Source organism: Notothenia rossii, assembly GCF_949606895.1.
Source record: "Notothenia rossii genome assembly, chromosome: 8".
Lineage (NCBI taxonomy): Eukaryota > Metazoa > Chordata > Actinopteri > Perciformes > Nototheniidae > Notothenia > Notothenia rossii.
The window spans coordinates 67,490,074-67,515,688 of NC_136906.1; the positions used below are offsets into that span (position 1 = coordinate 67,490,074).

At 41.7% G+C, this 25,615-nt stretch overlaps 1 protein-coding gene across 1 annotated transcript in view; it reads left to right on the forward strand.

Moving 5' to 3' along the window:
• LOC307014920 (NHS-like protein 1) overlaps positions 1-25,615 on the forward strand; it is a 100,872-nt gene that overhangs the window by 58,249 nt on the left and 17,008 nt on the right. Inside the window, 3 exon segments of the mRNA XM_079643177.1 lie at positions 21,459-21,550; positions 21,552-21,612; positions 25,009-25,130. Of these exon segments, the coding sequence (XP_079499303.1) occupies positions 21,459-21,550; positions 21,552-21,612; positions 25,009-25,130 (275 nt within the window).

The window sequence follows — 25,615 nt, forward strand, 5'->3', positions numbered from 1 at the left end:
CTTGATCGAGCAGGGGAGGGTGGTCGTTAGGGGGGTTTGGGTCTTAGCAGGAGATGATCACATACGTGCACTGCCTCTCCTCGAAGCCGGTGGTCAGCTGCTGGCACAAGGCCTGCTATGAGGACCCCTCTGGCCAGAAACGGACTCTGTGCTCCTTGTCTGCTAAGAAGATGGGGAACAGCTTCCACCACCAGGCCTTCCCAAGCCCCAGGCCCGCCAGGCCAGAGGGCTGCCTCCGAAAACGTCTGCTTTCGATATCAAAGGTCCATCAGAGGCCGGAATCTCTCTGGACACCCAAACCGTTACTTGGACCAGTCACCAAAGGTTCACAGAAGAAAACACAAACCTCCCAGGATGGCAAAGGTACAGGCTACAGAGCAAACATATTCACTGTTGTGGGGTTTGTTAGCTTGAAGTTGTGGAGATGGAACAAACTAACTTAGTAGTTTCCACGAAATGTGTTGTCTAAATGACTAACTAACTTCTTAGTAGCTGTAAACTCCAGACTGTTATGGCTGTCCTCTCTCTTTGAGCTAGATGTGATTATAGGGGTTATAGGGGTCTTGCCTTCAACTGCCAGGGAGCAGTCTCCCTGAGCCTCTTAGTAAGACTTAGAAGACTTAACGTGACACCAAATGTTATTTGTTGCAGTAATGATTGTGGTATTTTTGTCTGTTGGCAAACAGGGTCCTACTTCAAAGAGAATTTAAGTCACCTGAAGTGTTTGTGAGCGATAATCATACACTGTTTGTCACCGTGCCAGAAAGTCACGACCCATGAGTTAGCGCCAAGCTGGACTATGTCTCTTCTTATTAGGTGATTTCCATCGTGATGAAACTAAGTGATCTTGGTCGTTTGTCTTTGTGTGTGCAAGTGTGCATCCTAAGTTGTGTGTGTGTGTGTTATTAGGCCGGGCGTGTCGAGCGGCTTCTATACAGATGGTGGTTTTGTGACCTCGGAGAGCTAATGGCATTTGGTGTTATGGCGGGGCTTCAGGCATGAACTGGATGACCCCTAAAGAGAAAGGCTCTCATGAAAACTGTCACTAATGCACATTACTTACTGTCTGTGAAATCTGTGTGCCTTTGTTTGTGTAGTGACATTTTATTTCTGGTTTATTACCTGTATAACTAAATCCTTCCCAAGTGGTCTTGGACAACAGAGTTCAAATTATTATTATTTTCAAGGGCAACGAAGAGGGTCAGAGATCTACATTCTCGATTTGTGCTTGTTCCTAGATAAAATAGGATCATTTATTAGTCGTTATCCAAAAACAACAAAGCTTAAAGTTAATTTATGTTTTATCCGCCTTGCTCTCAAACAATTGTAAGAAGTGTTTTGACTCGCTCTTTAGCTACCTTCATCATCAGCTCAAGAAAAAATATTTTGCCTTATCGGAAAGTGCGTTATCTTTAGTTGAATTCTACTTTCCCCAAAAAAAAAAACATATTGTGAAACACTGGACATGTGTTTTAGAATGTCTTTTATTCATTATTGCACGTATTACTGTCAACCTTTTTGTGGCTGCATGTTTCTCATCAGAAATGCATGACCATGTGCATGCCTGCATCTTGACCATGCGTCTCGTTTTGGACAGTAGCACATCAGAACTCCCCTGGGTGTCCACCCCTGGGAACAAGACACTATAGTTAGCAGCTGGAGGTGATGGGACAGGCCTGCTGGGGGGTGTAACGGAGCTGACAGGAAAAGGGTGATGGGGCTGACACTGCTGGGTGACCCACTTTCACCTCAGCCACTACATAAAGGAATCATCAGGGACATAAGAGAGAGTGCTGCTGAAGGATGTGACAGGATCTGGCACATGATCATTATTTATTTGCAGGAATACTCAAGGATATGACGTTTCACTACTTAAAAGTGCTTTTTTTTTCAAAACCTTTTGTTTTGTTTTTTTGCAGACATGGTACTTTCAGCACATTATAAAAAGTACAGGGCAATTTGTCTGTTAAATGAAAGAAAAATACCCATCCACTATCCCCACTCCTACCCCGTTAGGTCATGGTCACAGAAAGAACAATAATAATACAAATAGATAAAATAAAAAAATACAATAAAATAAATAACTCACATCACAAAGTCACAGGTAACAGGTATACAACAAATTCACATTGAGTAGAATAGTAAATAAAGAAATTAAGACATGGGAGAACAATAAGGGATACACAGAGTATTGGTCAATTAAAAGTCCTTTTTAATGAACAGCCAACATTTTTGTGAAAAAGCTAAGAGGAAGACTTTTATTTGCATATAACTAAATTATTGTTGGAATCTCATATTGAGTCAGTGTCTATCTATCCACCTTAGAAAACACTTTCTAATGTTTGTTTTTTTGCATAATTATTTAAAACCGCCTTGTGCGTTAAGCATAACAGTATGGTGCCAGACGAGTGCAGCCCGTCCTCACACCTGCTTTGGCTAACAGGCAGTGGCAGCTCAAGATGTCGCTGCCATGGGTACAGTATTGTCTGGGCTCTGTAGGTTGAATTAAACCTCCCTCTGTATTCATTCAGAAGACCCTCCAACCCGCTGAAATTTGAGTTTTGCCAGTACGTCTTTTGTCTGCATTTGTTTCCTGTCTACCCTCCATACTTAGTTTTCTTTTCACACTTCTATCTTCCTGTTTTCTCTCATTTTCTTACAGAAGATATGAAACACTTTTGTCTTACCATCGGCTTTCCCCCCCTTCCTACTTTTAATTTATATGAGTTTAGTGGTGGAGCAGGTGTGCCACAAGATCCCCCATAATCCCTCTCAGTGGGAAGGCAGGTTCAGCTATCGACTAATCAGTGCCAACAGCTCCCAGGGGGAAGAGCACCTGGGGGAGGCCCGGCTTGTAGAGTAACAAGATGAGGCCAAATGAAATGGATTGGCCACATTTATCTGAGCGTGCTGCTCAAATTCAGTTAGGGTAATGTAATTGTGGCGATGGTAATCAGGAGTGGTTTTGTCTCGGCTTCTGCTCTATTTCATTGTCTTCAACTCAGTGTTTCATTCAAAAAACAACCACATTTCCCATCTTTTTAAAGTGATAATAACCTGGGCAGTCGTCAATGTCCTCAACTCTTGTGGTTATGGTGACAGGATAGCCATCCTCGCTGTTTGACTGTGAATACGACTCTAAAGAGTAATTTTCTAAACCATGGCCTGAAAACCATCGAGGCAAATAATCAGCTTAGTCAGTCTTTCCTCTTACTGTAGGAGTTAAGGGTTTTACTGTTGGTGTTCAAGGTGTACACACTCAAACATAGATGAATAAAGACGAGTACACACTCGGCCCTAAATGTGCATGTAAACCCCCCAATAGCAGGTTGGAGGTGGCAGAACAATGGAGTAGAGAGCATGGCACAAAGCTTAATGAGATGAAGACAAGAAGGGGATTCCACACACACACACACACACACACACACACACACACACACACACACACACACACACACACACACACACACACACACACACACACACACTTGGGGGTGTGGGGGTCAGGGGTTGCTTGGGGTTGTTCAACTGTAAAATGGGTTAAGGCTATGTTTTCCTTCAAAGCAACTGTCTGCCACAATGTCTCGCTCTCCCTCTCTCATTGAGGAAGTCTGTAACTGTGTTTGTGAATGAGTGTATGTCTGCTTTTTTTACGCCTTTTAGCCCTTTCTAAATATAAAAGTACTACTGCCAGTCCACTCCACATTCACTCCGTCCACGTCAATTTAGACTTTCATTTGGTTATGAGACAAAGGAGGTAAAGTGTGACAGCTAGCTGTGTATCTAACAGATGGACACATCACGGCTTGTTAGGAGCCTAATAGGTAATGCCTGGCTAGTGATTGGTTAAAAAGGTGCTATTCTATCTTGTGTTCCCAACAGCTAATGAAGTCATCCCTGAAATATTGGGAGGTAATTGAGTTTTGCGGAGTTAAGTCTGTGTGTCTTCATGTTTTTTTCATATATCCATAAATCCCAAGAGTCTTTTTCAGTTTTTGAGCTTGACATATATTACTTTCTCCATTTCTCTCCGTTTGATTTTGTATTGGTAGCACTCTGTTCTTTGTCTAGGGTTTCCATTGACAATTCATTGTTTTGTCATTATTAGTTGTAAAACCCAGTCCAAAGCCTTAATGATTTAAATGTACAAACCTTGAATGAGATTGCTCAAAATGTATAATCTAAAAACACAGAAGGTTTGGCATTCGTGCTTCAAAATTGACGGTAACGAGTGTTGTTTGTTTGAATTTTGCTAGCGACACAGATCTTTCTCTGTTCTTTTGATTTTAGAAATTTCTTTTTGACATAAGATTTGATGACAGTGTTAAGATAACACGCATATAGATTTTCCATTGCTTCGTTATTGTCTTTCTGTGTGCGTGTGTTGCTTGACAAATTGTTGTAATAATATAATGTGGTCAGGTTAATGGTGTGGATCTGGGCACAGCTGTGTTGTCATTTGGGAGGCTGGAAGCGATGGAGGAGGTCCGAGGAGTGAGTCAGGGAAAAGAGTGATTATTTCAGGAGGGATCAGGTGTAAGAGACCCTCATGACCCCATATGTCTACAATTGCGTTTTACTTAACGGCTTAATCATCACATCACGGCAGATAATCACTGCCTAATGGGTCAGAAGAGAGAAATAGAGGAAGCTTTCAAATAGCAGAGGTTTGCTTGGTTTGAATAACAACATTAATGTAGTTCATTTATTGTGCCTCAGTTTTCTTTCAGGGCAGCATTTCCTTTGGTTTCTAATTCTTGTTATTTTTATTTGTGTCATTCCTAATTCACTCACCGGCCCTGCAAACGCGTTGGTGTGAAAGGGGCATGAACTTGAAGGAAGCCTCCTGCAGGTCGGGTCAGTGTATTGCAGAGTATAGCACACCTATTGTTGAAGAATAACCTGAAGGTAGCTTTTGATAATATGGCTCATCTGTAAGCATGTGTTGCTTCTTCTATCTCCTCGTTCTCGTTCTCTGGTATGTACATAGTTGAAGTGTCACCTTAACACAACCGGTTAATCTGGTCATTTCATTTATGACTGATGCTGAGGTGTGGCTTCTTGTTTTCTATGTCGTACATGTTAATGCAGTCATGTCACAAGCATGCGTCCCCCTATAAAGCAATATAAAGAGGATGTTTTATTGCACACTGACAAAAAGCTGTTTCTTTATTCACTCGCGTTGGAAATTCAATTAATAAATGAGTTTGCCTTAACACTTACAGACCTTGACAACAAATGCGATTTAAAGACTTAATCTGTTTCAGCAACAGCTTTGGCCATCTTCTTTAGCCTCACTCATTTTAAATAGTGGTCTTGTTGTTACTAATATAAAAATCTAATTGTGCCTTAGTGCAGGATAAGTGTGTTTAAGCGCTCCGCGGCTGCGCCTCCCTCAGTCACAGCTCATTTCTTTAATGAGCGCTGCAATGAAGCTTTTCACCTCATGCTGCTCCGAGTCTGGCCCTCCAAGGATTCTGGCCCCGTTTGCCCTACTGACCGGTCTGCTCTCTGTCTGCACACATTCCTGACTTCTACTGTACGATTCACAATAAGTGCACAGTCTTCCTAAAACCAAGGAAATGTACATTAGAAAATATCCAGTATACCGAAGTACCGAGTCAATTTGAGAATTGTCCACATGATCAACAACAAGCATAGTGATGCACAGTTAACAGTATTGTTCCTTTATTTTATTTTTGACAACTTAAAAGACATATAAACCTTTCAAGTTCAAAGATCCAGTCCTTACAAGCTTCCATTGCATGTTCTTTAAAAACAGCAACCATTCAAAAAGAAAACAAACGTTTATTGTAATTTATTTATCTGTTTATCTGGCTACTTGCAAAACATTGAGTGAGTTAAAAACTAAAAGAACAATCTGCCATAGACTCTTTTCCCCCCTTTATCAGCCACAGACCCCCTCACACCTCCATCATGTACCCCAACCCAGTCCACTTTTTCCTGCCTTCTCCTCCGCCGCAGGCTCCTTTATGTCCCTATCAGCTGGAGGTTCCATTAAGCCTCAGTAGGCAAAGCCAAGCCTCTGAGAAGCTCATGTCCCCCCATAGAGACTGATTATAAAAGGGGCGAGAGAAGGAAAGAAGGGGAGAGAAAGTGATTTCAAGAGCCTCTTTAAATCTGTCTCGTTAATGAGTTGTCCTTACCATAGCAACGCTTTTGGAGGGTTTTCCACTCCACATGTGTGGATGAATTAGAGAAAAAGAAAGAAAACATGTAGAGAAAAGGAACCTTCAGCCTTTGCTTGTAAAACCACAGGGGAGCGTGCACTAGTGACCATTTGAGTCCAATTTTGTTTATTTATAGTAGAAGCTACATTCCTGGAATATTGTTAACCTAAGAACTATGCAGGATGACATTTAAAAAAAACATGAAATTTGTTAGTGGTTGCTCACAGATACCACTAGGTGGCAGTATAATACAGAGTGGGAACAGCAGTGCTTCTCGTAGTAAAGTTAAAGTTGATCATCTGTGAATCATCAATTTTAACCATTATCGAAATGACTTTAGATCTCACACATAAAAACGTTGTTTGAGACTTAATTGATAGCATTACTGTGATTACCAAATTACAGTTGGTTTAATTGGCCATCAGACAGAACGCACCCATTAATCCACACCGAAAGTAGACATGTGGGGCGTCGCATACAATTTAATTTGGAATGATTGCAGCCTTAGATTTTGGGAGTATTTGATCAGGGAGCTGGCCTGGTTTCCCTCGGGGCCCATTAGGAGGGCTCGCTCATTTTATCCAAGAGAGGTCTGCTCTCTATTAATGCCTCCATAATGGCTCAGATGGGACAGGAGGGGGAGGGACGGGGAGGCGAATGGGTGCTTTATAAAGAAGGAAGGGGGGAAGGAGATGAGGGGAGGAGTTAAGTGGATTTGGGGCCCTGATTTTTTTCTCCCAGACAGGGTCTCAACATAGGATTATCAATGGAGGAACCCAGATTTACCACGTGCACACACCTGTGAGCATCCCTCAGTCTGTTTGATAACACCAATCACTGTATGTCTGGCTCTCTGTGTGTGCGTGTGTTTGTGTTGTGCAGATGATACTGATCCATGTTATCTTATACACTAAGCCTCTCCGGAGACATATTCAACCCTCTCAGTTTTTATCCTGGGATTACAACACACATTCCAATACCATTGCTACACTAATAGATTTACTAATAGCACTTATGATTTTGTCAAAAAGTGTACACATGAAGATAAGTTGTGTTGTTCAAACTCCAAAAAGCAATGCAGCTACAGTAATGTTGTCCTGTAGTCAATTCTGATAAAACAAAAAAATGTTTAAATCATTTGACAAACACATGTATAGTGAAAGAGTAAAACATATTTATTTATGTTCAATACAATGAATATTTAGCTATTCAGTTGGCGCATCAGACCCTCTCGTATGTCACCGCCCTCCTCCTCTGCACCTTTTGCCACCCCAGGCTCTGCTGCTGCTGGTGCATCCCATCCATCATCATAGGCATCTCCACGACTCTCACAAGTTGCGTATTTTTCATAGTCTTATATTTCAACAGTTTTACGACAAACTGTGACTTTTTTGACATGGAAATGATTTTTTAAGATTGACAAACATCATATGTGTAATTCATGGCACATTTCAAACGGGATCGAAATATACGTTTTCTCTCTCCTCCATTGACTTCAATACATTATTTTTCCGAAATAAGGTCCCATGTCCCGTACTTGCTTGTAAGAATGAAACAAGCTGGATACAGCAAACCTTGTTAACTGCTCTGACTTGTTCAAATTGCTTGATTTAACTTGGTGATTACCAATGGTTCATTCATGAGTTTGGGCATCTTTTTGAATTTAGCTAGTCAAACACAAAGGTTCCTTTTCTGCTCCAATTGAAGGCTTTTTACAATGAGTAATCAAAACAGATTTGCTGTTAAACAGACAAAAAAAGGATCATTGTCCGTGGAGGTATAAGGGGACTAAATACTAGGACCGCACCACTACATTGCATAGATTTACAGAGGCAAACATCATGAGTTTATTTTAGGTCATACCCTCCATGCCTTGTGAAAGCAATGTGTAATGTGTAGCCTTATCTAACAAACTAACAGAGGGATTCAAATTGGATCAATGTTATGGGCCTGGTTTACAGAGCCAAATCCACTCATGCAGGGTGTGAATGTATCTGTTCATAACCAAGATCAATGCCAGCCATCAGAACTGGCATCCGACTTCACACCTAACCTCTGGACTGTGCTGCCGCCTCGGGGCTGATTGTCTTGCTCACTTCCTTTATTTGTTGTCATTGGTCAATTGTTTGTATTTCTAAAAGTTCACCCCCAATTCCCCAAATGATCTACTGTTGTTGTTGTTGTTGATGAGAAGTGAGGTGCATTGTGGGAAGTGGATCAAACGGCATAGTGTCTGATTGCTCCAGTGGTGGAGGAACTGTAGATAAACACACAGTGTAGTTGACATAGCTTTAACCCACTTACTAACACACACACACACACAACACACACACACACACACACACACACACACACACATACACATACACATACACATACACACACGCACACACACTCGCCTTCCCTCCCTGTGGCTTGTTGCTTCGTGCCCTTGAGCTACTGGAGGCACTTAACCTAAATTAGCTCAGTCTGTCTCTGTGTCTAAAAACCCTCTCTTCAGTAGCATGAGCTGAGCACCAGGGTCATGGTAACAGCAAAAGCAAAACACTGCTTTATAACTCAGCTCACGTGTTTTGTGGTTCGCCTGTTTTGCATGTGATTAAAGTGTTGATTTAATGTCTTTAGAGAAAGGCGTGCAGGGAAATATGGACCTTATTAGTCATATAGTTAAAATGATTGAAGTAATATTCCAGCTGCTACCTATTGATTCCCAGCTTGGACATAATTAACACACACCGTTAATCAAGCCAGGTGTGATGTTTATGAGTGGGGCTTGAAAGTATCACACTCAAAGTGAACTACAAGCACACCACTCACGTGAATCACATCTGTGTGTTTGTGACAGATTTATGGCAATTTGTGTGTGAAGTTAATTATAAAATTGGATTAATGATACATGATACACACTCACAGGACAGCACAGGCCTTTAGGAGAGAGTAGCAGACAGCCCTGTTGTGAAAATGTAGGTCAGAAAACAGCCTACATGATGCTTTGCATGTTGGCACCCTCACATGAATGCTTGTATGCACATTAACTATAGGCTCCTGTTTTGTCTTATAATATATAGGTGTAAGATCGAGCTTGTGTGTTTGTGTGTCAAGAGCATAAACATAGATGCCTACAGCCAGGACAAAGTGTTCAGGGATGTAATATATTAATCTGGACCTCCCCGAAGGTCTAGATTGTAATGAGTGACGTTGTCTAAAGGCAGTAGATTGTAGTGAGAGCTGCAGGCACACGTTCACACATGCACATAGTATGTACAACATACACACACAAACACACACATAATGATGTCAGCAATCTGCTGCTAGCCAGTGACACACACAACCACACTCAGGCCTTGTGGTAATTGATTTGCCGTGTCCTTGGAGGGTCCACTGGAGAGGGAGAAGCCAGGAGTCGATATGAGTGGAGACAGTGTGGCTGGATGGTAATGGCTCTTAATGCAGTCTGGTGCTGCCAGGGGTCTGTCTCTATGTTACAATACCAGTGGAGCTTTCCACTGGGGAAATTATTTTATGATAGCATGTCAGCATGTGTTACGCACCTGCCTAGTGGATAAGAATTGCTTCATCGAATAAAAAAATGCTGACAAAATCCACATAAAAAAAAAAAGAAGCTCAACCCTGAAATCTCAAAGGCCACAATGCTTCTCGGTTATTGCAGAAACAACTAACTGAATGTCTTTCCTCCATGTCCTGCTCACCCTATTGGGGTTCACTTATGACCAATTTGCTGTGCATCAGAAAAATAACTATGTTTTGGAAAACATTTCTGGACCAAATGACTGACCAATAGAAAAATCTACAGAGCTGCTGGTGTAAGAGAGTCTACAGCCATGACAGCAGACATATCAGTGCTTTGAGCTCAAGGTCAAATTCTGCAGGCTAACATGTTACATCATGACATTGAGATGCTTATATACAAAACAGGAGGCTGATGGGACTGCAAATACAATTGTTGACCTGATGATGGATTTAAGTAATGTGTCAGAAACAACCAATTTCATTTTAATTCTTGCTGAGGGGAACATGAATGCCTGTATCAAATTAGGATATATCATCTTGGCACCATGAAGATCTGGACCCAATTTTGTTGCAATCCATCCGATTGTTTTTTGGTTGTGTAACTACAAAACGTGTTGTCCCACATCCTTACAAACCTTCTTGTTTAATCTTTTTGTCCTGCCAACGTCAGGGGGGGCAACAGGCCAGTGGGGTTGGGTCGCGTTTCATTAGATGCAATACTGTGTTGCCTGGGGGAAATGGACGGTTAGCTACAAATCCATCCTGACAGGGGCATAAAAGCCTCAAAAATGCCACCCTCCTGAAGGCCCCAAAAGCTCAGGGCGTACAAATCAACCAGCTCGTAAAGTAACCACGTTGTAACGCCCTGCTCAACTGGCGTGTACATTTTAAAAGTGACCCGCCTTTCATTGTTCTGAAACTGACATTAGGCTCTAAAGGTTGACTTGTTAAATGATTGTATAGAAAGGACGTTTTTACGGTTGCACACACCCATGTCAGTTGGTACTCCTGTAGCTGTTATTGCTTTTAGTAGACCTGGGCTTTGTTTTTAAGCTTTTCGTTGTGGGTCCTTGTTTTAATACGGTGCTGAGGCACAGAGTTGTCATGCACAACAATGTTTTTACAGGACAGACTAGACTAATGCAGTCTTGTCTGTTCACTTGCTGACAGAGAGGTGCATACATCCTCTATCTGTTCCATCTCAATTTCCCTGGCTTGAATTTCAAAGAGGGTCGGGTGGGGTCATGCGCCAAGGGAGGGAAAATGAGGCACGACCGCCAAGCCTACTGGGCTTTTGTGTATGTCTGTGTGTATTATAACTGTTTTTCATGCATCTTTACCGATGGATATTCTGCCTTCACACTCCATTTATCTGTCTGCTGTTACCCTGCCCTCCCTTCCTGACTTTTCTCTCCCAGCTGTCTTTACCTCCGCTCTCCCGTTTCTTTTGTCCCCCTAAACACTGCCCTTTCTATCCTGCCTGGCATCGCTACTCAGCAAAATGGCTCCGCTTCTACCACATCAAAGAATCGTTCAACATTTTGTGAATGCAAACTTTGCTTTCCCATCTCTTCCCTTCTTTGAAAGTACTTTTGAAAAGTTATGCTTTTGATACCATCTCCATTTTACCCGCACATTAGTATTGTGCTGCACTTTTCAAAGACATTCATCCACATTCACACATATCAAGCTGTGGGAGAACAGCTACATGGTGTTTGAACAGAAAACACAAATACACGCGGGCCACCACATCAATGCGATGATATTTGTGAAACTGAAAATAAACAAATAGACCAGAGTCTGATTATGTGAGTGATGGTGTGAGCATGCTCAGGGCGTACTCAGAGGGTTTTCTCATGGATCACAAAGGAGGAGCAGCCTATAGAGGGAGGCTCCACTGCCTTTTATCATGAAGAATAATCTTGGGTACAACACAGACACACTCACAAAATGCAATCAAATCTCCCCAATTATTGCTATTAGCAAAGTAGCCTGAAACGTTGTGTGTGTAACTTGTACACACAGACACACACAGTGACAAGATATGTATCACACACTTGCATTTAGTGGCAGATAAATAACCTCTGCACAAACACAACAACTTGTTTGTGAAAATTACATGTTGTGAGCTACTTCACTCCAATGTGTCTCCTTAAGTCTGACTTATTTGAACCCCCGCCATATTCTGCATTTAATCATGCAAATGCACTGCTTATGGGACTGTCTGTATGTGTGTGTGAGAGAGTGAGTGTGTGTGATGGAATCCCAGCTGCATCAATGGAGTAGGTCAGACGGAAACACTAGAAGAGGGACGGGGGGGGAGTAAAGGAGCGTTACCCAGTGACCTCTGTCTGCTGAACAGACCGAAGTGCAACAGAAGAAAGAAAGACAGACAGACGGACGGAGAGAGTTAGAGAGACAAGCAGGAGGGATGAGAGGGAGACAACTAGGGTGTGTGTGTGTGTGTGTGTGTGTGTGTGTGTGTGTGTGTGTGTGTGTGTGTGTGTGTGTGTGTGTGTGTGTGTGTGTGTGTGTGTGTGTGTGTGTGTGTGTGTGTGTGTGTGTGTGTGTGTGTGTGTGTGTGTGTGTGTGTGTGTGTGTGTGTGTGTGTGTGTGTGTGTGATGCGCGTGATGCGCGTGATGCGCGTGATGCGCGTGATGCGCGGGAACTACACCCCATGCTAAAATCATCAGTGCCAGAAAAACAGTTATATCGCAGCATGTTTACTCAGCCAAGGCCCTCTGTCACCTTGGTTTCAGTGTGTGTGTGTTTGAGAGACAGTTGTGTTTATTCAGGAGTGAGTTTGAAGTTGAACCTAGCTTAACTACCTTTTTATGAGCACTGTAGAGAGTGGTTTCCCTCTTATCTATGTGTAGCTTCTTTATCACTGTAATGGAAACTCTTAAACTACAGCATACTACTCTGACTCATGGTAATAGCTCTCTAATGATCACAGATTTGTTTGTGCAGTCTTTCTCATGTTTACTTACTCAAAGAAAATCCTGCATTTAAATATGGTGTATGATCATTAACCCCTCAACCTTCATCATGCTGAACTTCTCCCCCGCTCCCTGCGCTGTTGGATAATTCATGCCCTGCTCTATATCTCTGAGAACCAGCGATCAGGTTCTCATTGACCCCTGTTGCTATGCTTTCATTCACAGAGATGTTGGATGAAAGAACGGGGGAAGGGATTAAAGAGCGTGTTTTTGCTCTACATGCTATAAATGATAGATTTTCATTCACAGAAAAAGAGAGATGGGATGACATAAAAGGGAAAATGTATGCAGTGTTGTTGTTTATTCATTTGTCTGGGTTTGATGGTGCATTTCCTGTTTAACCCCCCTTGTTTGTTTCCTGAGGTTGTTTTTTTTTTTTGTTGAAAATGTGTATTTTCACTTGTATTAAAACACTGATACTTCACAGATGCTATCAGGGATTTAGCTCCTTGCTTAAGGGCATCTTTCACTTCATCGTTGAGGAAAGATGATTACTATTTTTGATTACTTGGCTAAAGTTTATGTATTCAAACCAAATTGACATGTTGTAGTGATTCTGTATCAACTCTGTTACAAACGCTGCATACAAACAGATGCAACGTGTTTGCGTGCGCTCATGTGTGAAACAAATACTTGGACTTGCACTTTCCTGCTTATCGCCACCTGGCAGGTTTTCTACAAGCTAATGGGGAGGTGGGGTGCATGGCAAAGACCTGAACAAGAAGAGAAAAGAGAAAAGAAAGGGAGACATGGAGAGTAAAACCATTATAGTTGTTAAAGTGCTCATGTCTTAAAGATAGATATGAAATGAGAGAAAGACAATTGACATTAGAGCATCAAGGAGAGTTAGGAGTTTTTACTAGGTCAGCTTGCCACTTCCTTTTTAAGTCCAATTATAACATTAAAAGCTGAGACCTGTCAGATGGAGGAAGGGGGGGGTCCGTGTGTATGTGCAAGGCAGGGTCAGGCAATTGGGGAATTTGAACGGAAGTTAAATAGACTACGATATTGAATGAGAGAGGGATGTGTGTGTTTTGGGGATTGATCGTTCTGTGAGGGCTAGGACTGGAGGGAATTGGAGTTAAGAGAAATAAGATAAAAGAGAAATAACTTTCAGGGGTTTTTTGTATAGGCTTGGCTGGGAGATCCTAAAGGTCTGAATGTGAAGAAAGGAAGGGGAGCATGAGCCCCTCATCAATCTCTCTCCTATTATCGTTCCTGCACGTTCACCAGTCCTAATAATGTCTAGTGTGCAACAAGACTCGTTAATTATTCACTTCGCCCCGATTTCTCCTTATTTTTTCCTTATCACGTGAACATGGTTGTTTAACAAGAAGAGATAATCATCATCTTGCCATAGGTCTTAATAGTAATAACCATCTGTTGTTGTTGTTGTTGTTGTTGTTGTTGTTGTTGTTGTGTTGAAATGCAAACAAAGCCAGTTATTATCCGCTCAAGTAATTGTTTAATCTTGCTAGAATTAATGAATATAATTTGCACACAGCTAATGTAGTGAGTCATCTTTATAAATGTTTTAAAGATGCAGCAATTTGATTCAAGTCAATAATTGGATTAGTTTATTATTTAGCAACGTTTTATTTAAAAAGGATATGTAATCGTTTTTTGTTAGGCAGAAAAATCAAGTTATTTTAATGTCACCTTGGGAATAAAGGAACGTTTTTTTAAATTAAATTATAGATTCATTTAGAAAATAATGGAGAATTAATCCACACAAAAAAGTATCTTTGGTGAAAGTCCTGGTATGTTTTGCTCATACAACTAGCTAGTAAAAAGAAAAACAAAGCTCATAAAGCTACAGCTTAGCTAATCAAGATGTATTAATTGCATGGCTAAATGCTAATATGAGGAGAATTGCTCCTTAATCAGGTTCTTAATCCCCGATGTTTGTCCTGCTATATAAGCCTCTTCCTCGGAGCTCCTGGCTTCATCCACAGAGTCCTTCCGCTTCCTTCATGCGCTGCTTAGAGTATACACAGATGAAAGATTGATATTGTTTGGGCTTGGGGCTTCCATTCTTCGGTGGGGGGGAGCGGAAGGATGTCGGGACGTATGGCTGAATGGATGGATAGCTCTAATCCAAGAGTTGGCCTAGATTTGAAACCATCCTTCAGCGGATAGAGTTGTTGACCTGTCTGTCACTCTGTGCATGTGTGCCTGCGTCGACAGTCCTGAGAACAATAGACTCTTTGATGAGTGATGCCGCTTAGGCTCGCGTCTGCATAAATGATCCTAATACTGTACGCGTGCCAAACAGTACGAGACACAAGCCAAGCAGAGCTGGTGACAAAACATGAGGACTGAAGTTAGACACGTGCTAACACCCTATCAGACAGACTTGGTGGCCTGAGATAAGCTTTTACTGTCAATATAAATGGACATACTGTTCCACTATATGGACATACTGTACCGCTATATGGACATACTGTTCCACTATATGGACATACTGTACCTGCCTAAATACCTCAGTTGAAAGTGTGGGCTTTCATTTTTGGTTAATTTGTCTAAAATGTATTATAGAATGTCAACAAATGTTTTGAAATAATTGCCCCTCAGAATTTCTCCAAGCCTTTACAATACTTGTTTTGTCGGATCAGCCCAAAACCTAAGGAAATGTAATTTACATTTGTGTATAAAAATGTGATTAATTTAATGATTATACACTAAATTATTAATTAGTTATTGTTTCGGCAAATATTTGAAGTGCACTGTCTCAGATTGTATATGACACGCACTGTAGGATTGTGGTTTTATAAAGTATACATATGAAGTGTATTGTAGGACCATTGATACTTAATGGTATCCATATGGTTTTGATGGGGAAGTGTAGCCCTTCCAACCATAAATGTCAGGCTGGGAACATCTTCAACATTATTTTTATTTTAAGTACAACATGTCAACACTTCATGGCACTTGTTATGTTTAAAAATATGAGAGCAACCACTTTGAATCTACTTTAAGTTAAAATAACTCTGTTATTTACAGTATACTCTAATAATAATAGTGTCTTCTTGTGAAGACTTTTATGAAAGTCAAACACAGTTTTAACTCTCAGGAAGAATACAACATTCATAGAGACTGTTAAGTGCTTAATAACTCAAGGGCAAAAGCAACTGCAAAAATACTGTGAATAGACACTACCTGTACAATGCAGAAATGACAAATGTTACATGAACCAAAACACACGTAAATAAATCCAAACTGTTGTTTACAGCACTTCTGAGTCTGGCTGAAAGGCTCAGATGAGCAAGGTCGAGGGGGGGGGGGGGGGAAGGGGGGAAACCTTTCTACCCACAAATTCAAGGATCATTTGCACTCCCATTCAAGCTCTTGTTGCAGCCCCCTCCCTCCCTCCCCTTATCAACCATTTGGGCTGAAAAGAAATACGTTCACATAGGGAGGGGCCGTCCTACACTCGTTGGTGTGTGTGGTTGTGCGTTTATTTGCATGGCTGTGTGCCGGAGTGTTTGTGTGTGTGTGAGCAGATTGCACAATGGGAGGATTGTATGTGATCTATATTCATGTGGCACAGATTCAGTGGCCATGCGCGCACAGGCAGGCTGGGAATGATCAGATGGAGGAAGAGGGGTTCATAAAAAAACATCCAGAGGGAAGAACAAATTAAAATGATATATGAAAAAGAAGCTCTATTAAAAAAACTGGGTTTTAAATAACCAAAGGCATCGGTTTAGTCCTTTTAAGCTAATGTTGTTTTACTAACCATAAATTGGAACAAATTGAGACCAAACGAGATAAATGTCAGGGCGTTAGTGCATTATACTGTGTGTAATTGTGTTTCCTGTTTGCGCTACACTCTGCATACAGGTGGGACCTGCATTCTCCTGAGAATACCTCGTGAAAAGCTACATTTCTTTTCAAGGGTGTACAAGCTTCTCCCGGAGAGGTGACTGATAGTTTAATTGGATGCATAAATATTCCCCAGATTAGTCTGTCAAAGCGGCAACACACTGACACTCACACTGAGCGGTGTACAAAGTCAGGAAGAGATAGAAAGAGAGCGCAAGGAACTGAAATGAAAATTGAACTGCTTTGTAAAAGTGCACGGTTTGCCTGTTCATTCCAATAAGGCATGTTTAACTTTCAGCTATATCCAGAGTCCCGCAGAGTGAAGAAGAAAGAGGGTGTAGGGAGAGAAGAGAACGAGTGATGATGAGAAATGAAGGGAGAGGCAGCCAGAGCTCCTTGGTAACCAATGCACAGAGGAGCAGAGGGGCCGGTCCTACACCCCTCCCGCTGTGTGTGTGTGTGTGTGTGTGTGTGTGTGTGTGTGTGTGTGTGTGTGTGTGTGTGTGTGTGTGTGTGTGTGTGTGTGTGTGTGTGTGTGTGTGTGTGTGTGTGTGTGTGTGTGTGTGTGTGTGTGTGTGTGTGTGTGTGTGTGTGTGTGTGTGTGTGTGTGTGTGTGTGTGTGTGTGTGTGTGTGTGTGTGTGTGTGTGTGTGTGTGTGTGTGTGTGTGTGTGTGTGTGTGTGTGTGTGTGTGTGTGTGTGTGTGTGTGTGTGTGTGTGTGTCCAAGGACTGGACTGCCTGAGGGGGGAGTGTTGGACTCAGTGTGTGTTTAGAGAGAGAGAGATAGGTTAGAGAATCATAGTAGACGCTCGCACACTCCTCGCCGGGCTGCGTGTAGTAACAATGTGAGCCGAAACCAGAACCACTTCATCCCCTATTCCTCTCTGTTTACCTGGACTTGGATATTTTGTGTCTCTCAAGGACAGTTTAAAAAAAAAAGAAGGACACATACATTTAACCGGAATAATGGTGTTTATCGGGACCTCGTTAAAATCTGTGATTAAATACTTCAAAAGGAAGGGTAAGATGTGTTTTATTCTACTCTATATTGATTATCAATGCGTCCGAGAAGTATTTTCTGCTGGTGGAGTGGATCTCAATTTGTTTTTGTATCAATTTGACAGGAATATTTAAATACTTGTGTCTGTAATTACTCCATTGGTCCCTGCTAATTTGAATGGCCATTTTGAATCACGTTATTGAAGCTTGGCTGTATGTAATGTGTATACAACATCTTAAATGATTTATATACTTTCAACACAAACAAATGCTTCACTGCTGACTCTGCTGAGCCTAGGGACGACCCTCTGTTGCACCCTGTTACCAGGTAACCACTGGGACAACACTTCACAGAGCCGAAAAACTATTAGCTGTAAATAACCCGACAGCGTTTGTAAAGGTAGCAGCTGGAAGCCTTTTGGACAACAGCCACTCGATTAGATATAGTTGGGCCATTTTCTTTCTTTCTGGAGCAATTTAGACGTTTTTTAATGTTTACTTGGTTCTAAACACTCCCGATAATCTGATCTTGATATTCAAAGAAACAATTGTAGGTCTGTTTGCCAAGCATATGCAGTGGATTCTTATTAGCAGGATTAGTTCATGCTCCAAGGCTGTATAGTGTAGATATTCCTTCAATGGCTGTGTATTAAGCAAATGAGGGTTTAACAACAGGGCGAGCTGACTGTGCGGACTCTAATCTCAGGTGTATTCATAACATGTGTTACAGTCAAGGCTGAGGTGATATTGTTAATGATTAGCTCAGCGTTTTCCTACCTCACGCGTCTTATCTTGCACATGTCTGCACTTTGCGCCTCAGCTGGGCCCCTTGGTCCTCCACTGCAGTCCAGAGACCCCCGTCTTTTTTTATACTATCAGGACTGCACAAACTTTGAAGATATAAAAGAAGTAAACTGCATTGATTCTATGATATTAATAATCATGAGGCATAAAGATACCCTTGACATTTGACCATTTTCAATACGACAGGTAGAACTAAAATGCTTTTTTATTTTATTACGTTATCAAGAGGGTCTGTTAAGAGACATATCCCCTATAATACCTGCATCTGCAACCCTTTCTTTAACTAGTATGTTATATCTCAAAAAACTACCTGAACAAATGATTATCCTTCAAGAACATAGAACGTTTTATTATGCATGAAAGTCAATACTATATTTGTTGGTGCATGATTGGGGAACCAGTTCAGTATTAACCTAGGTTATTGATTGTAACAGCTAATAATGAGAGTGCGTGTCTACGTGCATTCAAATGCATTTTCCAGTTGTCCCGCATAGCCTCTGATGTCGCCTGTTTGTGTCTATTAGAGTTTCCCCCTGTTTGCTCTGAGTTTTAGTGTAGGGATGTAGATGGCCAGAAGGATTAGAAGACTCCTCAAAGAGTGTGTGTGTGTGTGTGTGTGTGTGTGTGTGTGTGTGTGTGTGTGTGTGTGTGTGTGTGTGTGTGTGTGTGTGTGTGTGTGTGTGTGTGTGTGTGTGTGTGTGTGTGTGTGTGTGTGTGTGTGTGTGTGTGTGTGTGTGTGTGTGTGTGTGTGTGTGTGTGTGTGTGTGTGTGTGTGTGTGTGTGTGTGTGTGTGTGTGTGTGTGTGTGTAGCGAGGGCATATTGTGGCACTGAAAGGCCTGATGTGGAGACCGATGCAGAGAGACAATACAGGCTTTGTGTCCATAGTCCCCATGTCCTTGGTCTGCCTAGCCCTGCTGAGGTCTATTCAAACCCCACGATCTGAAAGGGGCTGGGGGAGGGCTACCTGTGCTCAGTGTGTGTGTGGGAGAGCAAGAATATTAGAAATGGGTTTCATAAGAAATAGATTAAGTAGACCCTTATTAAGCCAGACAAGCTGATTTAAGGATGTAATCTTATTTACTCACAGCTGAAGTGACACTGCCTTGCATATTGGTCTGGTGTGAGCTCCAAAATAAACTACCGGCCTGCTTTTATAACCTTCACATTTCAAATTCAACATCTCCAGTCTGGACTTGTGTTCAGAGGATTATTGCCTATTGAAGATTTGATTGATTATTCGGACCAGTGTAGGCAAGCTGCTACACCATGTTGAACAACACTGTTAGACCATCACAGTAAAACCCCGTTTACATATACACAAGTTTACACCCATCACACACCCTCACAAAATGCAAAAACTGAAGGTGTTGTGAGTTTTTTGGCAACCCTTTAGGCTCGTGGTGTTACAGTCCAAATCATTTTTCGCGAAGATCTGTACAAGACTATGTTCATAAGAGGTTATTCTGTTGGGACTGCGGTCGCAGAACTTATTCTACACGCAAGATATCTTGTTGTTTGTTTTTTCCCTGCATGCATTGTGCCCTATGTGTTACAACTGACTCATGTGGTTGTTGTTTATAAAGTAAACAACAGGCTCTCTGTCTCTGTTGTATTTTTACTCATACATTGCCAAGCATGCAAAAAGGAATTAGAAAATATGTTGATGAAGAGAACTTTTTTAAGTGTTTGGTAACAGGGTGAATGAAGGCATGAATAAACACAATGACCTCTCCCTATGGCAGTCAACGGCTGACCGTTCCTCCTTGAGGTAAAAGGTTGTAGAGACAGACGTAAGGGTGCCATTAGTCAACAGCAGAAGTTGGCACACTGGACTGCTGCTGAAAAATAGATGTCCAACGTATGTACCCATTCGTCGCACAGTGCTAGTCACAAATAGCTAAAGTTCGATAGTCACAGAAGATCTTCTCAGAGTCTTTTCAGACATTATGAAAGCAGTGTCACAATCTCACACTTTCTCCAACGACCAATTTGCAGCCACAGGCATACCGCCCTTTAGGCCTCCTGTCCTCCCCCGACACGCACACACACTATGCATCCTACTATGGCTCATTAGCACCTGTGAAAGACATTCAACCAAAACCAGTCCACACTCCCGGCCCCTTTCATGACCCGTCCCCTTCCTCCTGGGTCCTCCAAACCCTCAGTCACAGTCGGTTGGACATGTTGTGATGGTCAGGCCAGGGACAAACATAGCAGTCTTAAATGGAGCTAGTCCTACACCCACGCTCACCAACTTTGGCTTGGATACGCTCACTTGGTAAGCTTAACTTTTGGGAAGTGTGCTTGTTAATCTTGGTGTTTACTCTCAGTCGTTTGGCTGACACTTGTATTTTGTGGCTTACATATTCAGCATGGGAATAGGCTTCAGTTTCTGGGTCATCAGCATTACGTAGCAAAATAGAAAGCAGCTAAATATTGTTTAAGGATGTTGAACTGAAAGAAGTGCTCAAGGAAAACCATCAAGAAACAGAGGAGTGTGTTCCCTATTTAGTAAAGACAGAGGTGGTTTGATGTTTAACACAGGAGTGTTCGGTAAGCTTTTAAATACTTTTGTGATCTATTGATTTCATTGAATGAGTATTTGTTATTGTTTTTCTGAAGCGATTTCTCTCAGGACTAGTTAGCTAGTTTCAAAGTTAGCTTTTGTACCTTTTCAGTATCATGTTTATTTTTCTGAGCTGGGTATCATGTTGTTAGTGTTTCCCTCCAACGTATTCATCCCTCCTCCCCCTCGGACTTGTGTGGCCTTGTGTGTGATGTCTCAGATGTGTGTCATGTTGTTGGTGGGAAGATTTGCACCTCGATGCAAAGCACCTTAATCTACTTCCCCTTCCTCTTCTCCGACAAAAATAAACAAATCCTTCTAGTTGCCACTACTGCCTGTGCAGGACACTATTCATTCTCAGACTCTGTTACCAAAGGATTTAGACTTTGTTAACCCTATTTTTTCTCATATTTCAACTGTTGCTGGTCTGCAACAACTGGTCATGGGAAGATGTTTTCAGAATACTCTTCAGGAGTGTTAATACAATTGGAAGTTGAACTAAATCAACTAAATTCTCTGACCTTATCTCTGTGTTTCTGCAGCTGTGTCCAACCTGGATGAGGAGAGCAAGTGGACGGTGCATTACACAGCTCCGTGGCACCAGCAGGAGAACGTCTTCCTGCCTGGCAGCCGCCCCCCCCGCCGTAGAAGACCTCCACCGCCAGGCCAAAGTCAACCTGAAGAGCGCCCTGCGAGGTAAGGATTACTATAATTGGACTGCTTCAGAGAGTTTGTAATGATCCAACATGATCACAACAACAAACAATGGTGGTGGGTTATCTGATATTCAGGTATACACAATGGGTTCAGTGCTGCTGTTTGGCAATGAGTATAATATTACAGCCTCTAGAATTAATACAAAACATGGAAGAAAGCAATTTGACATGGTGAAGTTGTCTTGTGTTGTTTAACTCAATATACAAACATGTAAAAGGTGGAACTTTGTTTCAGCTCTAATTGAAATGTTTTTGAGGAATTTTATTTCAAATGTATATATGAATAGCTTCCCCAATCAATCCTTTACTTCCCTATCAATTAAATCTACAAATATGCACACTTACAAATCTAAATTGTGGGAATATTGCCGGACCTCCTCATATTTGGAACTGAACATCAGGGCGTCAGAGAAAAGATCAGCTGTGTTTGTCTGCAACATTGTTAAAATGTCCAAACCTGTAAACTGTGTTCACCCCAAAGTTTAGCCAACAACACAACGGTGCGAGATCCTCTCCTTCCTGTTTGTCCTTGCCAATCAGAGAAAAACAGACGCAGCCTTGTTGTCAGACAAACACAGGGAGTTGAGTGACAACAGAGTGACAACTTTTTAATATCCAGGATAGTGGGAATCCCAGTTAATGCTGGCACCTGTTTACCCAACAGTTCCTGGGAACCAGAGCTGGGAAAGTTGTCCGGTCATTTCTAAGATAACGGATGACAGGCAGGTGTGAGAAAAGGCTTGGAAGAGTGTGGGTGGGTGCGTACGTACGTGGGTGGATGTTTTTACAGTCAAGGCTTGTTGTTTACATAGGGTGGCCTTGTTTAGTGCCAGATAAAAAACAGGCTAATAGAGGGACATAGAGATAAATAGGGAGAAGCCGGTTGTAGCATGATGCCTACAGTGTGTAAAGCTTTAGTCATCGCCGTAAACAAACATACACACACCCCAAGTTGTTTTTCTTTGTTCTTTGCATTGTTTGACACCTGTGCTTTTGCATATTTCTTCCTGCAATATTGATGTTGCTAGGTACTCAAACACCACCTGGTAGGTAGGATTTATTCAGCCCCCCCTCCTCATTCTGTCACTGGCCTTTCCTCCTGTCATCCCTTCCCAGCCCCAGGGGTCCTCACTGAAAGACAACAGGTGTCCAATGGGAGCACCTGTGCTGAATGTGTCTTTGTGTTGAAGCGCGTCGTGTTATGGTCCACTCCCATGCAGCTGAGAGTGGAAGTTACACATCTACCTACAGCCCAGCCTTAGAAATATATTTAATTTAGTGTTAACTCAGTAGTTTTTGCATTATTTCCAAATATAACAATATAAATACTTTTGCATACTACTTTAATCACTACATTTCATTACATTTCCACAATAATAACAGTATTTATACAAGATATTTTATTACTTATTGCTTAATTTATCAGGAGCGCATACCCAAATAGTCCTTAAACCCAGTGCTTGCATGAGCATAGCAGGATACACATATCTACTTTCTACACTGCAAAGGCAAATAATCAAACAATCAGATGGCATGTGCTTACCCTTTTTGTTTCACTCTCACATGGATTTCTGTGTGTGTTCAGCCGTGAGGCTTTTGCAAGCTGCTGTTGAGATACAGAAAATACCCCAACAGGTCGACATGGAGCAGAGGTTTTACATAACACTCGCCTGCGTGTGTCAATAACATCACAAACAATAAAGTCAATGATGTCATTCAGTGTTAACCAGGGCACCAGCTTGTTGTTAGGATTTATTTTTGCAAGAATATATTTGAATTAATAAATATGTCTTTCTAGCTGTGAGGTCATACAGAAACTCTAAGATATAATGTTTTAAAATATTGTTATATTCTTTCAATTCTCACTGTCCATTAGTCTCTCTGCTCCTTGTCTCGTGTCCCCTCCCTTCACTTCTTCCTAGCAACAAGCAGCTCATCAAGTCCTATTTATCTAATCAACCTTCCCCAATCATCACAACTGCTCCGCTCCCCGTCATCATCCTCATCACGCTTCTTAAAACCCTTCTTCCACACCGCTACCACATCAGCTTGTTACACTTGCTACCTTTGCCAACCCCATTAGGATCCGTTTACTGACAGCATTATACATGCACCAGCGTGTGTCTCCACAGAGATGGGCTGCAATTAGCTATGGAGATAGATGCCACATGAAAGGGATCTGAAGCAGCATCTCTGAGGTGCCAGGCGAGGAGCGATGTGGCTGTACACACGTGTCACTCAGCAAAAGGGATTTTGATTGTGCATCACACACTGCCTAAATCCCAATGAAGCAAGATAGAAGACCAGCGAGGTTTACATTTGTATGGATTAGGGATAATATGCAGAGAAAGACATGTATGCATGTCAGTTGATATGCTTTCAATTTAGAACAGGGCCAATTTAGTTTATTTTTTATTCGAAGCTTTTCAAAAACAAATGTGTGAGGTTCATAATAAAACAGTACATCAGCAAATGGAAACACAACTGTGTGTTTTAGTCATAACAGTACTACGTGAATATAATTAGCTAATTCAAGACTCGACAAAGGATATACTAGTAGATACTTGCAGTGACAAAGAGAGATGATGTGCTAAATGCCCCCTTAGAGTAGAGGAAGAGGGGGATGGAGGAGAGAGAGGGACAGTTCTGCCATCTGTGTGTTACAGACTGAAACTGATACCCCCGCCTATTACACACACACACACAATCATATATCAAGTATTTTCTTATCACACGGTGGCATACACACACACACACCCAGACATACATCACCACCCAGTCACAGCAGGTGGTGACGAGAGTGAGTGTGAGCAGCGCTTGGCAGCGTCCAACAGGGACTGATACACTGATGAACACACACACACACACACACACACACACACACACACACACACACACACACACACACACATACACACACACACACACACACACACACACACACACACACACACACACACACACACACACACACACACACACACACACAGTTATAGCAATACGTCTTTCTGTGTCCTATAGATATTTCACACATCCTTACTACTTTAGTGTTATTGAATTACTTATTTATGAATATTGTACGCTCAAATTAGCCTGTACAAATTACACATTACATTTTTGGTACATCAATATATCTTGGAGTAGCAAAGAAGGATGAGTGTGAACTGTAGAAACTCTTCAGTATCACACTCAACACAAGCTCTGTTCAAAAGTATTGTGATCATTTCCCCTGACAAATTATTCGCAAATATACACCCGTGATCTTAATGAGTATCTGGTTGCAAATGTTAAAAGCTCAGAGAAAGACAACGATCAGGGCAATCCAAGTATTCGTTGTCTATATTAACATATTCCTTTGTTGTTGTTTGTCCTGCAGAATGCGACAAGTTGAGGAAAGATGGATTCAGGAGCTCTCAGTACTACTCTCAGGGTCCCACCTTCTCTGACCCCTTACAGTCCAACAGCAGCCTGCAGGATGAAGAGGAGGATGATAAGAAGGTACACAAACACAACTTTGCAGATTTTACAGTCAACACATTTAGATGTTATTGAAGTACATGTGTTCACAGCAGTGCTTTGCAACTGATTCAGCAGAAACTCATCTCCAGTACTTTAAGCAGTGTCAGAATGCCCTCTAGTGGTCAGATATTATAATGCACATTTTTCTTAATTTACAATAAATACTTCTCTGACTCTCTGGCAGACAGTACTTTCCAATTTATATTTTACACAAATAATTTTACATTTTAATTTCTGGATTTCTATCCTGTTGGTCTAGCTATTTAAAATAGTCTAGCGAACAATATTTTGTGAGTTAGTTAGAAATGATTTTACTTAAAGGGGACCTATCATGCAAAAATGCACTTTGTGATGTCTTTTATACACAAAATAAATGTGTCCCTGGTGTGTCGGGGAACTCACGCAGCGTCAGAAAATAAAACCCCTCTTCTCTTTCCTCCGTACCCAAATCTTAAAAAAACGGG